Source organism: Oryzias melastigma, linkage group LG6, assembly GCF_002922805.2.
Source record: "Oryzias melastigma strain HK-1 linkage group LG6, ASM292280v2, whole genome shotgun sequence".
NCBI lineage: Eukaryota > Metazoa > Chordata > Actinopteri > Beloniformes > Adrianichthyidae > Oryzias > Oryzias melastigma.
In genome coordinates, this window is record NC_050517.1 from 3,434,467 (window position 1) to 3,446,558 (window position 12,092).

At 43.4% G+C, this 12,092-nt stretch overlaps 1 protein-coding gene and 1 long non-coding RNA gene across 5 annotated transcripts; one reads left to right on the plus strand and one right to left on the minus strand.

Moving 5' to 3' along the window:
• The first annotated feature begins 413 nt into the window (after nt 1-413).
• LOC112151690 (calcitonin gene-related peptide) lies at nt 414-5,020 on the plus strand. 4 transcript variants are annotated; one of them, XM_024280703.2, is made up of 5 exons: nt 427-652; nt 1,355-1,446; nt 2,117-2,251; nt 3,766-3,948; nt 4,110-5,020. In XM_024280703.2, the coding sequence occupies exons 2-4, from the start codon at nt 1,361-1,363 to the stop codon at nt 3,926-3,928; spliced, it is 384 nt and encodes a 127-aa protein (XP_024136471.1). In that variant the 5' UTR covers nt 427-652; nt 1,355-1,360; the 3' UTR covers nt 3,929-3,948; nt 4,110-5,020. The 4 variants fall into 4 exon arrangements, with proteins under 4 accessions (XP_024136469.1, XP_024136470.1, XP_024136471.1 ...); XM_024280704.2 differs by having other exon boundaries at nt 433-652; nt 3,769-3,948; XM_024280701.2 differs by lacking the exons at nt 3,766-3,948; nt 4,110-5,020 and adding an exon at nt 2,956-3,756 and having other exon boundaries at nt 414-652.
• A 6,525-nt stretch (nt 5,021-11,545) lies between these two features.
• LOC118598917 lies at nt 11,546-12,092 on the minus strand. Its single transcript, XR_004948148.1, has 2 exons — nt 11,704-12,092; nt 11,546-11,629 (listed from the first exon to the last, which is right to left on the minus strand). It is a non-coding gene; the product is annotated as an uncharacterized LOC118598917 (long non-coding RNA).

Sequence of the window (12,092 nt, forward strand, 5' to 3'; positions counted from 1 at the left end):
CAATAAGAAGCTGATTCCATCCACTCATTTAAAGACATTCAGGCTTTACGCAGTGTTATGAATGAAGAGGCTGGAAGTGCGTCAGTGTGTAGTTTACACCCTTCCCCAGTAGATGGCCCCGCCTGCAAATGCTTCCTGGTGAGGGTGGGGGCGGGTTGGGGTGCAGGTACCCTCAATGATTTGGCATTTGAGACAGCATCAAATCTTACACTTTTTTTGGGAAACTTCTTCAAATATTTATTGCTGCTGAAGTTTTTCCAGCCGCTTTGCTTCGGCCGATATTTAATTAGTGACATCAATGCAAATGGAGGAAAGGAAAACGGTCCAAACGACTGGAGGATTTTGTGAATGGGGCACTTAGTGACTGAGGAATGACGTCAGCACCAAAGCCATATCTCTTGTTAGTGAGTCGGGACAGAGGGGAGCCATCCCATTGGTTAGCCGTGGCATCCCAGCCATCTGATTGGCTGCCGGCTCATAATTAAACACCTACACAGTCAATGCACAAATCCAAGTGGTGGGATATATAGGCTGGTGCGTTGGTGCTGCATGCAACAGAATCAAGAGTTGTCCTACAAGTTGAGAGAAAGTTTACTCAAAGATTCATCAAGAGATTCTTATTTTTTGTTTTGCTGGGTGACTTCGGCTGAAGGTGAGTGTTGGCTCTTGCTCGTGTTGGGCGCAGACTTTGATTGTCTGTTGGACCTTAGTGAGGGTCAGGAGCTGCGGTGACGGAAATGGAGTTTGACTGCTGGGTCACCATAATCCGTGCTGTTCTCTTGGTGTGGGTCCAGTCTCCTACTGGAGGAAGGTCAGATAGTGAGCTACAGAGGGGGGGTATGGGGAAAAGGGGTAGAAAATGAGTAAGGAGGTATTTGAAAATAATGGCATAAAAGCTCCAGCAGACGAGAAAAACCTTCAGAAGGAGCAGCTTTGAATGTGTGTGCGAGACCATGCACGAGTGTGTACGAGAGGGAGTGCTGGCAGCTTATTACACTAATGCACTGGTCCCTTAGGGAGCCCCCCCCAACACACACACCTCCCTCTTTACCCCTCCTCCTCTGCAACTTCTACCATCAATGCAGAGTCTGCCTAACCCTCATCCGACCTGACGGCATGGACACGGACGGGATGGGGAACTGCGTGTCCTGTCCTCTCAGCTGGATAATTTGGGAAAAAGTGTCTTTTTAATGGAGGAAAGTAGAGCGGACTGCTGCGCCGCCACCGGAGAGGCGCGGTTCTCACGCTGCAACTTTCCTCCCCATAGAAGGAGCGGATCAGATGCCAACAAGTGTCCCTGCAGACGCTCTACTGAACGCAGCAGCTGATGGGGTTGTCTCTTTCTGCTGTTTAGGGGACCATGGTCATGTTGAAGATCTCTGCTTTCCTTGTTGCCTATGCCCTGGTCATTTGCCAGATGTACTGCTCACAAGCTGCTCCTGCCAGGTGAGAAACTGCTCCCATTTGATCTTTGATTTCCAGTCTGCATTTAGCAGAAATGTTTTGGGTAGAAAAATGCAACAGGAAGGAGTTTGAGGTGTTTGTTAGCATGCAAGATTAAGTATACAGTCTGCAGAGTCTGTAGATCTTTAAACCCTGATGACCACTTTGGGTCCAAAATGACTCTAATGTAATTGAAAGCAGAAAAATTTATGATTTTTCTAAATGAATTCACCAATACTTTAACACAGCTTTGAACGGCTGCATCACAACTCAGTTTGATTTCTCGCTTGTTTTTGTTATTTCTCTTCTTTTAGAGAGTGTTTAGCAAATAAATTAAACTGAACTTCATAAAAACAGAGAGAAAACTTCCGTTTACTTAAGATAAATGAGCTTTATGAATATGTCTGTGACCCCCCCCCTCCAGCCACTCCCGCACCGTTCTCATGAAGCCATCGATTCTGTGCGGCTGGTTGAACACCAGCCTCTTTCTCAAATGAGGCTCTTTCCTCAGAGAGTTTTTGGCCGGCGGCCCTTTAGCATAAATGTCATTTCTCCACCAGCCTGCTGGAAAACCTTAAAGCTCATGCTCATGCATCCCTCCTTTAGACAGCAGGTCAAAACTCCGATGTAAGATTCCCTCCCGTCTGACCTCTAACCTCCCCCCTTACAACAGACCGGGTTTAGAGTCCATGTCAGACCGAGTCACGCTCACGGACTACGAGGCACGAAGGTTACTCAACGCCATCGTCAAGGAATTTGTGCAGATGACGGCAGAGGAGTTGGAGCAGCAGGCTAGCGAGGGAAACAGGTACATGTGAATCTGTTCTTTTTTAATGTATTTATTTTCAGAATCTGACTGATACAAAGAGAGAAAGGTACCCGTTAAAACTCAATCTATGGGTTACTCTCGGACATAAGATGTTTTTCCGGGCTAAGCTCACCCATGTTTCATGGTGGTTGATTATCTACTGGTTCACTTTTACTCCACTGAAGACGGTTCAATCAGACCTAAAGGTATGTACTGATCTGACGACCAGAGGACAGGAAAACACAAAAAAACAGTTTTTAAAAAAAGATCTGTATTCTCTGTCATGGCCCTTCTCCCGCATGGAAGAGTGAACTTCCTGACTGTGTGGTCGATGGCGACTGCCTGCTGGGCATGTGAACGGTCTATCAGAGTGGACAAGTGTGCATGAGAAGCTGCATGACAGTGGAAAGCGTCGGGTTTCTGTTTGAACTTGAGGCTCCTGACAGAGTATGGTGGGTGGGGTTTTGCCGCATGATGGGACAGATGAGCACCTCTTAGAATCTTTGGAAAGGAGTGGTGGCATGGTGCTGTAAAAGTCTGGAACAGTTCTGTTTTCATAGCTGTCCTAGCATGAGTTAGACATGCATGTGAAGTAACTCTGTTTTAATGAAAGCAATTTCAAATAATATATATATATCCATCTGCATGTTTTCCCAAACCTATGAGCCTGTTCTGTGCATGTCTTCTGTGTGTCCCCTCCCCAGCAGCATGGACAGGCCCCTAACCAAGCGCTGCTCCAACCTCAGCACTTGCGTGTTGGGCAAGCTGTCTCAGGAGCTGCATAAGTTGCAGACATTCCCGCGCACAAACGTGGGAGCAGGAACGCCCGGCAAGAAGCGCAGTGCGCCTGGGAGTGACAGCTATGCAAGCTACGGCGAGACGTTTGACAGCATCTAACCGCATCTCCTCCTCCTCCTCCTCATTTTTCCTCCTCCTTTACCTCCCTCCCCGCCATCTTCCTCATCCCAGTTTTCAGTTTTACGATTGGCAAGTTGCATGCCGACTTACCTGCGTGATTGACAAGACAAGAATGTGACTTTTTTTCTCTTCCCTGTTCATTTGGCAGAGAATAATTTCTTCCTTCCATCTGAGATAATCAGACTTTTGTCAGGTGCCACTTTTGAAATCCATCTCTGTACAGCATGTAGAGTCATCTGATAGCGTTCCAAAGCCAACGAAAGTCAAGAGTTGAGAGAGATTCACCAAGAAAATGATCCACTCATGCCACGCCATCAATGTTGTTCAATAAATGTATTTTTATACCAGAATGTTTTAGTCGGTTTTCATTCTAAGACGTGTTAAAAAAGCCATCACCTTATTTAAGAGTCTTTAAAGTTAAAGAGAAGCCCTCTTCAGTTCCAAAGGTAAGACGGAATTATGTGCATGCCTGCTTTAATGTCATTCCTGTGCAGTGAAGTAACTACGATCCCATGATAAACAGTCTGTGGCGTGTCTTTGGCTGTAGTTTGGGGGACTTTTGATCTTGGCGTTAACCCTCTTGTGCTCTCCTGAAGCAGTGTTACAGCACAGAAGCGAGCCTGCAACACAGCCACCTGCGTGACTCACCGGCTGGCAGACTTCCTCAGCCGATCGGGGGGAATGGGCAACAGCAACTTCGTCCCCACCAACGTCGGTGCCAAAGCCTTCGGGAGGCGGAGGAGAAGCATCCAGATGTGAGATTCCCCACAAGGAAAATGGTACGTTATTTTGCAAAAATGATTTAATTTTGTTTTGATATGAAGATTTGTTTTTTCTATCAATGGACCATCAATGTATCCATAAATAAATGAGCAGCATTTAATATCACAGAGATTATTTAAGTAATTAAATATGATCTCTTTGTTTTCTAATTTTCCAGGTCAAAACCTGAGACGAAAACTTCAGAAAAAGATGTGTGAACAAAAAAAAAAAAGAGAGAAAACAGAGAAAATCCTAACTGAGCAGAAAATAAACACCAAACTGGCCCTTTATCCACTCATCAAGATTCTTACCGGGAACGAAAATGGACATCTCCATTTCCATCCTGTTAGTAACTCGTTTTGATTTTGGCAAATAAGAGATAAAAAGATTTAAAAAAAAAAAAGTAGCACTTTACTTTGTGTATATGAACAAAAGAGCTCCTTAAAAAAATCTCCTCTTTTATACATGAATATTATTGGGAAATAAACTGAAAGCAGCATTGGTTATCACTTCCTTATTTTCCTCCACTCATGTGTACATCCGTCCGATCCATCCCTGACATTGTCCAGCGAACGTCTTCCTCCCTGCTATCCCGTGTGCCGGAGGGACGCCACTAAAGATCAGCCTACCCAAGCCCCCCACCCACCCCCCACAACGGCTGTTGTCTTGTGCCTTGATGTAGAACAATTTACATGAACGTGATTGTACAGCTCTGTGTCAGGATGACGACCCCCATGAGGGCGAAGAGATGAAGACGGACTAATATTGTAAACAATATTGTGAAAAACAATTTCAGCAAGATTAAAATGTATTTTAGATACACTTGGGTTTGGGGTTTTGTTCTTCAAAGGCTTTTAAGGAGGTGTGGAAGGAAAACCACACCAAATATGTGCTGGTTCTTCTTTTTACACTAATAATAAATAACCACACACAGTTGCAACGGAAATACTAACAGATCACAATCACACACTGGTACGGTCCCCGTACTGTACATACCTCATGCATTTGTGCAAATGTAACACATCACATGGACGATGCAAAGAAAGCAGTGCATGGGGAATTACAAAATAAAACGCAGCCAAACTTGCAGTCAGACGTGTTTTTCTTTAGTTGCACAGAGAAGAGGTTTGCACTGATGTGTAAACATTAGGCGTAAATGTTAGGCTTCATTTGCAATCAGTGAATGGTAGATGAGGGGTGGCTGAACATTTGAGGCTCCACTTGCTTTTGCATCAGCGCTCCAATAGATGGCAATGTTATGATCCACACTAAAGTTTCAGTGAAGCTCAGAAACGCCTCACTGGCAGAAGGCGTGTCATTTGACTTCACAACAGCAATGTGCTACGGATGAGATACTCAAGAAAAATACCCACAAGTCTTATTACAGTTTATACAAGCTACAAAAATGTCCAACTACTGATGAGAGATATAAACATACACATTTAAATTAAGATTTAAAGATGTTTTACAAAAACCCTAATGCATATGAATCCTTTCCCATATATTGAAGCTGTTTCTGCTGAGTTTGAGTCCAGTTTACTGTTTTGAATAAAGAACAAGAGGGAACAAGAAAAGCAGAAGGAATGCTTCATCAAGGCCTCTTGGATGGATGACAAACATCGCATGCAAGAAGTGAAGCTGAAGGGATGATGAACTCGTTCAGATGAGGTGTAAGTGAAAACAGGGCACAGTCGATCCTGTTTGGCTGCACGGATGAATGCCAGAGAGACAACAGGATATTTCTCCTTGTGTGCTTTATGCATGAAAAATGAAGACTGTTGACACAAAAAACAAATGGCATTTTTATGGTGAGTTGTTTTAATAAAATAGTTAAATAAAAACTAGGCAAATAAAATGTCAAGCACTCCAACTGGATTCAATATCTCCCAAATGAGAAAAGAAACAAGATGTCACAGTGATAGCAGTGAGGGGGATTTAAGTTCCATCTCCTCTTCATCCTCCAAACCTTCATATAGAACTTGGCTTTATAGCATTTATACTCTATGTCACACTGCTTTACCTGCAAATCTGCCATTCTGAGCCAAGTTGACACAGAAGTGTGAGGTATGCAGAAATCAACACGGAAAATGTTCCCGTCTTATTAAAAAGGGGATAAAAGCCTGCTCTGTTCCTTCTAGATAACTGGCGACTGAAGGCTGATTCATGGGTCAACTTGGTTTTGAGTGGGCGTTTCTGCAGGATCCTAATAGTCACAGTGCAAATTTGAAAAGAAGTCTTAATGGCACACAGCTTAGAATGGGGCCTATTAGATGCTTTATTTCTGTACTGTAAGTCACACTTAAAAAAAAAAAAAGTTTTTATATATGGAGCCATTCTGGTTCAGAGAAGTATTGAACTGTAGAAATTTGATTTAACAGCCATAAAAAACAGGAAAAAACAAGGTTGGATGATTTTTGTAAATGCACTAACATAGCTAACAGTCAGGAAGTGGTGGAGGAGGACCAAAACACTGGAGACCGGACTTGGTGACAGAAACTTAAAATATTGAATGAATTGAAACATGACAAAATAAACATAGAGAACCAAAACAGCAGCAGAACAGAACCAAAGATCTAGCCAGAATTGACTAAAAAACAAGACACTTAAATGCACTGAGGGTAATTCACTGAAATGAATCATGACAAACCTGAAACTGATGTGACTGAGGGACAATTCAAAACAGAACATGACCAAAACCTACAACACAACTGACAAAAACCCAACCAAAGTCCAGTCCTCACAGTACCCCTCCCCAAAAGGCCTGATCTCAGATGCCCCCAAAAAACAAAACACTTGACAGGAGGGGACATGGAGGGACAAAACAAAAACAAGTCCAGGAAACATTCAGAGTTTCTGCAGCCAGACAGATGTGAGGGGTATCAGAACTCCTCCTTATGATCAGGTGTGAAGGGGAGCAGTCCCAGTGACCCTCCCCAGGGACAGGACACAAGAAGGGGAGCAGTCCAGACGACCCTCCTCCAGAACAAGAAATACAACCAAGGGGGGTGAGGACAGGGAACATGAAGAAGCGGTCCTGGTGACCTTCCTCAGGAACAGGCACATGAAGGGGAGCTGCCCCAGCGACCCTCCACAGCAGGGGTGCCCACATGGTCCTCGAGAGCTAGCACCCTGCTTGTTTTTCAGATCTCCAAGCCCTGCCAGCTTCTGATTTGCTCAGTCAGATGTCTCCACATTCTGATTGAATGAGCACACCTGGTCCAGGTAATCAGCAGCAAGCCGTGCAAGGAGAGCTGGAAAACAGGTAGGGTGGTAGTTCTGGAGGACCATGTGGGCACCCCTGCTCCACGGGAATGTGAAACTGGAAGTATGGCCCCGACAGTCCCCCTCAGGAACAGATTAGGTCGATGTGGCTTGATATGACTGGATATAGCTGCAGGAAAACCCATCTGGTGTGGCGTCGTATGGAATGGTGTTGACTGCAGCAGCAGAAAACCCTGCCACTGTTGCAAAAAATTCCCTGCTGGATCCAAGGTGGCCAAGTCATTCTTGAGGAATAGGTGGAGGAGGTCCCGGTGACTCTCCCCAGGGACAGGTGATGTGACCGAAGGACAATTCAAAGCAGAACATGATCAGAACTTACAGTTCAGTTTGTTTTGGTGGTATTAGTCTGTTCTCTGACATGTAACTGTAATGCTGGGAGCTAGTGCAGTCACTGTAACAGTAGTTTTAGTGGTATTAGTCTGTTTTTTTAAGTGTTACTAACAAGGTTGGGTGTTACAAGTGTTCAATTCAATTCAATTCAATTTTATTTATATAGCCCAAAATCACAAAGGAATTTGCCTCATTGGGCTTCAAAATATGAACAATAGTTAAAAACTAAACAGACTAAATAAAACTGGTTATCCCTGCCCTTAGACCCTCCCTCCCGGTAAGGAAAAACTCCTAAAAAACCTGAGTCAGGAAAAAAGAAGAAACCTTAGGGATTCCCACATGAGGGAGAGATCCTATCCCAGGACGGACAGGCGATACCAGAACTATTAAAGAAAGATTAGCTTTTACAACTACGTATCTAAGAGTTCATTCAGATAAAGCTGAGGGACGAGTGATGATGATGAAGTCCACAGTCATGATGAAGCAGAAGTGCAGTCCACGACCAGGAGCAGGAGGACAGACGACCCAGCAGGAATCACTCTCACTCAGAGATGCAGGATGGTGTCGGGGGCGTGGTCCACGGCCAAGAGTGGGAGAGTGGGCGATCCAACGGGGATCTGAAATCTCTCCCGCTCCCCAGAGGAGAGTGGGAAAGAAGAACAACATGTGAATGGAACTGCACCAACAAAAGCATGGAGAATAAATACAATAAATAAAGAATAGAAGAGAGGAGAAGTAGATGAGAATAGAGAACAGAACCCCAGAGCTGATCTGAAAAATAACCATAATAGAAATCTAAATTTATATTTAAACGCATCAATATTAGTTTATTAATCTAGCCTCACAAGGACCACAGGAGAGGGAATATTCTCTGATTACTAGCTAGCCTGGCAGAACGCCTGTCCAAAGAGGAATGTTTTAAGGCTAGTTTTGAAGGTAGAAACTGTGCTGGCCTCTCTGACATGAGCTGGGAGCTTATTCCATAGAACAGGGGCTTGATGGCTGAAGGTTCTACCTCCAACTGTACTTTTAGAAATTCTAGGAACTACAAGCAGTCCAGCATTTTGTGAACGAAGTGTTCTGACTGGCTGGTAAGGAACTATGAGATCTCTAATATAGGATGGGGCCACACCATTCAGAGCCTTATAGGTTAACAGGAGGATTTTGAACTTGATCCTGGATTCAACTGGTAGCCAGTGGAGAGAGGCTAACACAGGAGTGATGTGTTCTCTTCTACTAGTTCCTGCTAACAATCGTGCTGCTGCATTCTGGACAAGCTGAAAACTTTTTAAAGAACTTTTCGGGCATGCTATTAGTAAAGAGTTACAGTAATCCAGTCTAGACGTAACAAATGCATGGATGAGTTTTTCAGCGTCACTTTTAGATAACATATTTCTGATCCTAGCTATATTACGTAGATGAAAAAATGCAGTTTTACAAGCTTGAGATATGTGAGCCTTAAATGATAAATCCTGGTCAAATAAAACCCCTAAGTTTCTGACTGAAGAATTGGAGGCAACATTTACACCATCCAGGGAGACTATCTGATCTGAGAGAGCATCTCTCAGGTGTTTAGGACCCAGTATCATGACCTCAGTTTTTTCTGGGTTCAGGAGGAGGTAATTAATTGTCATCCAGGTCTTAATGTCTCTGATGCATGAATTCAGTTTCTCTAGGTGGTCATTCTGGTCAGGTTTAATGGATAAATACAGCTGTGTATCATCTGCATAACAGTGAAAGTTAATGCTATGTTTCCTGATTATGTTTCCTAAGGGCAGCATGTAAAGCGTGAACAGAATGGGCCCTAGAACTGAGCCCTGAGGGACTCCGTAGCTAACTCTAGTACAATGAGAGGACTGTCCATTTACATTAACAAACTGGTATCTATCAGATAAATAGGATTCAAACCACTGGAGGGCAGATCCCCTGATCCCTATGTCATGCTCTAGTCTCTGGAGTAAGATGCTGTGGTCGATGGTATCAAAGGCTGCGCTCAGGTCTAACAGGACCAGAACAGAGATTAGTCCCTTTTCTGAAGCCAATAGCAAGTCATTAGTAACCCTGACCAGTGCAGTTTCAGTGCTATGGTGAGGTCTGAACCCTGACTGAAAATCTTCAAAGTGACTATTGTCCTGTAGGTGGCACTGCAGCTGCTTTACTACAACTCTTTCTAGGATTTTAGATATGAATGGGAGATTAGATATTGGTCTATAGTTGGCTAGAATGTCAGGATCCAGGCTGGGTTTTTTCAAAAGAGGTTTAACAACCGCATATTTAAAAGACTGAGGCACATAACCAGTCTCTAGAGAGGTATTTATTATGGTTAATATGGATTCACTAATAAGGGGGAAGATTTCTTTAAAAAGTTTAGTGGGGATTGGGTCTAAGAGACAAGTGGAGGTTTTAGAAGACGTAATAACTGATGCTATTTCTGCTTGGTCGACAGCAGTAAAGCAGTCTAATGTTACAGACGTTTCTATGGATGCCTTTATTTCTACGACTTCTGCCTGCTTTGGGTCGATAGTGGGAATAACCACATTTAGCTTCTGTCTAATATTTGAGATTTTATTATCAAAGAATTGAAGGAAATCTTCAGAGCTGATAGTAGCAGGAATATGTGGTTCAACCGAGCTGTGGCTGCTGGTCAGCCTGGCTATAGTACTAAAGAGAAATCTTGGATTATTTGCATTTTCTGCTATTAAAGTTGAGTAATATTGAGTTCTCGCTTTACGCAGGGATTTTTTATAACTTAAGAGGCTACATTTCCAAGCATTCAGAGAGTGCTCTGATCCAGAACGGCGCCATTTTCTTTCTAATTTACGAGTTATTTGTTTTAGGGAACGTGTTTCAGCGTTAAACCACGGTGCTACTCTGTTTTGTCTAACAAGCTTAAGCTTCAGAGGGGCAACAGCATCAAGTGTTCCTCTGAGGGCTTGCATGGTATCATTGACAAACTGATCATTATCAACGGGGCTTAAAGTGCTCTGAGAATATTTATCCAACATGTTACTAAACATTGGTTGGACTGCGAGTTTAAATTCGGTCACAGAATGGTCAGATAATGTTCGTTTAAGCTCTTTCTTATTTATTGGAGCAGTAGGATTTTCTAATTTAAACTGAAAGGTAATTAGAAAATGATCTGAGAGTATGGGGTTATGAGGAAGGACATTCAGCTGGCTAATCTCAACTCCATGAGTTAAAACAAGGTCCAGGGTGTGCTTGTGACAGTGAGTAGGTTGATTTACATTTTGTGTGAAACCAACATTTTCTATTAAAGCCGCAAATGTGTTTCCAAGACAGTCACTGGAATCATCAATATGAATATTAAAATCTCCTGTAATTATGATTTTGTCAGAATCTAAAATAATATTTGATAAAAATTCTGAATACGGCCCGGGAGGGCGATAAATAATTATAAATAAAACTGCTTTTTGAGTCTGTTTGGGTGATTTATAGATAGTACAATGCTCTCAAAGGAGTTATAAATATGTATAACTTTAATGTTAAGGATCAAGCATGACTCTGAAATTACTGCTAACCCACCTCCTTTCCCAGAAATCCTGGATTTCTGATAGTTATTATAGCTAGGGGGAGTTGCTTCATTCAGCCGAACATAATCATCCTGTTTTAGCCAGGTTTCTGTTAAAGCTAGCAGGTTAAGTTTACTATCATTAATCAATTCATTGACTAACAGGGACTTTGAGGAAATTGATCTAATGTTTAGTAGCCCACATTTAATGACATCATAATTTTTGTTTCTGTGATTCATTCTTTTAATTTGCCTTCCAGCACATAAGCTAACACTAGGAACTGCTAGACTGCTAGAACTGCTGCAAGTGTTGTGAATATTCTAACATTTCTAACGTGGCTAATGTGATCGTGGTACAAAACATGTTAGAGAAGATCGGAGCTTGAGATCGACAGGCATTTTAGAGCGGCGTCAGCCATTTTGAGGTCGCTGAAAGGATTTGTACTTGGACCCCAATAAACACAGGCACGGAGTACGTATTTAAAGTGTTTATTTGGCTCAGGCAGGACCAGGAACTCGGGAGAGACAGCCTTCAGTCAGCGGGGGGCGCTCAGGCACTAAGGAAGGAGAGGTGTTAGGAACGCAGGCAGGAGAGGTATTGTAATCAAACAGGTACAGGTTTGGATCTTACTTGGTGGTGAAAACTCATGAACGGTGATCAACAGAGGGGGCCAACGAGGAGATGGAGGGAGTGCACAGCAGAGGGCTGACGTTGAGGGTGGTGCAGGAGGATGTCCAGGTAGGAAGAGGAAATGGCAGGAGGTAAAGGTGCTGTGGCAAGACTCGTCGTTTTAAAAGTTCCAGTGCAGGGGTTTTTCAGAGACAGATTCACAGGTCAGCAAAAAAGGTTCACATGAACAGCGTTGTTGCTCCATGGAAGGCTTGTGACAAACTGACAGAGACTGGAGGGCAGCAGCTCCTAATAAAGGGAGGTAAACAGGTGTCCCTCATCACCTGATTAGCTCCCAACAGCCTGAGGATGAGGAAGGAGTGCAGCCATGACAGTCGCTGCACCAGTCT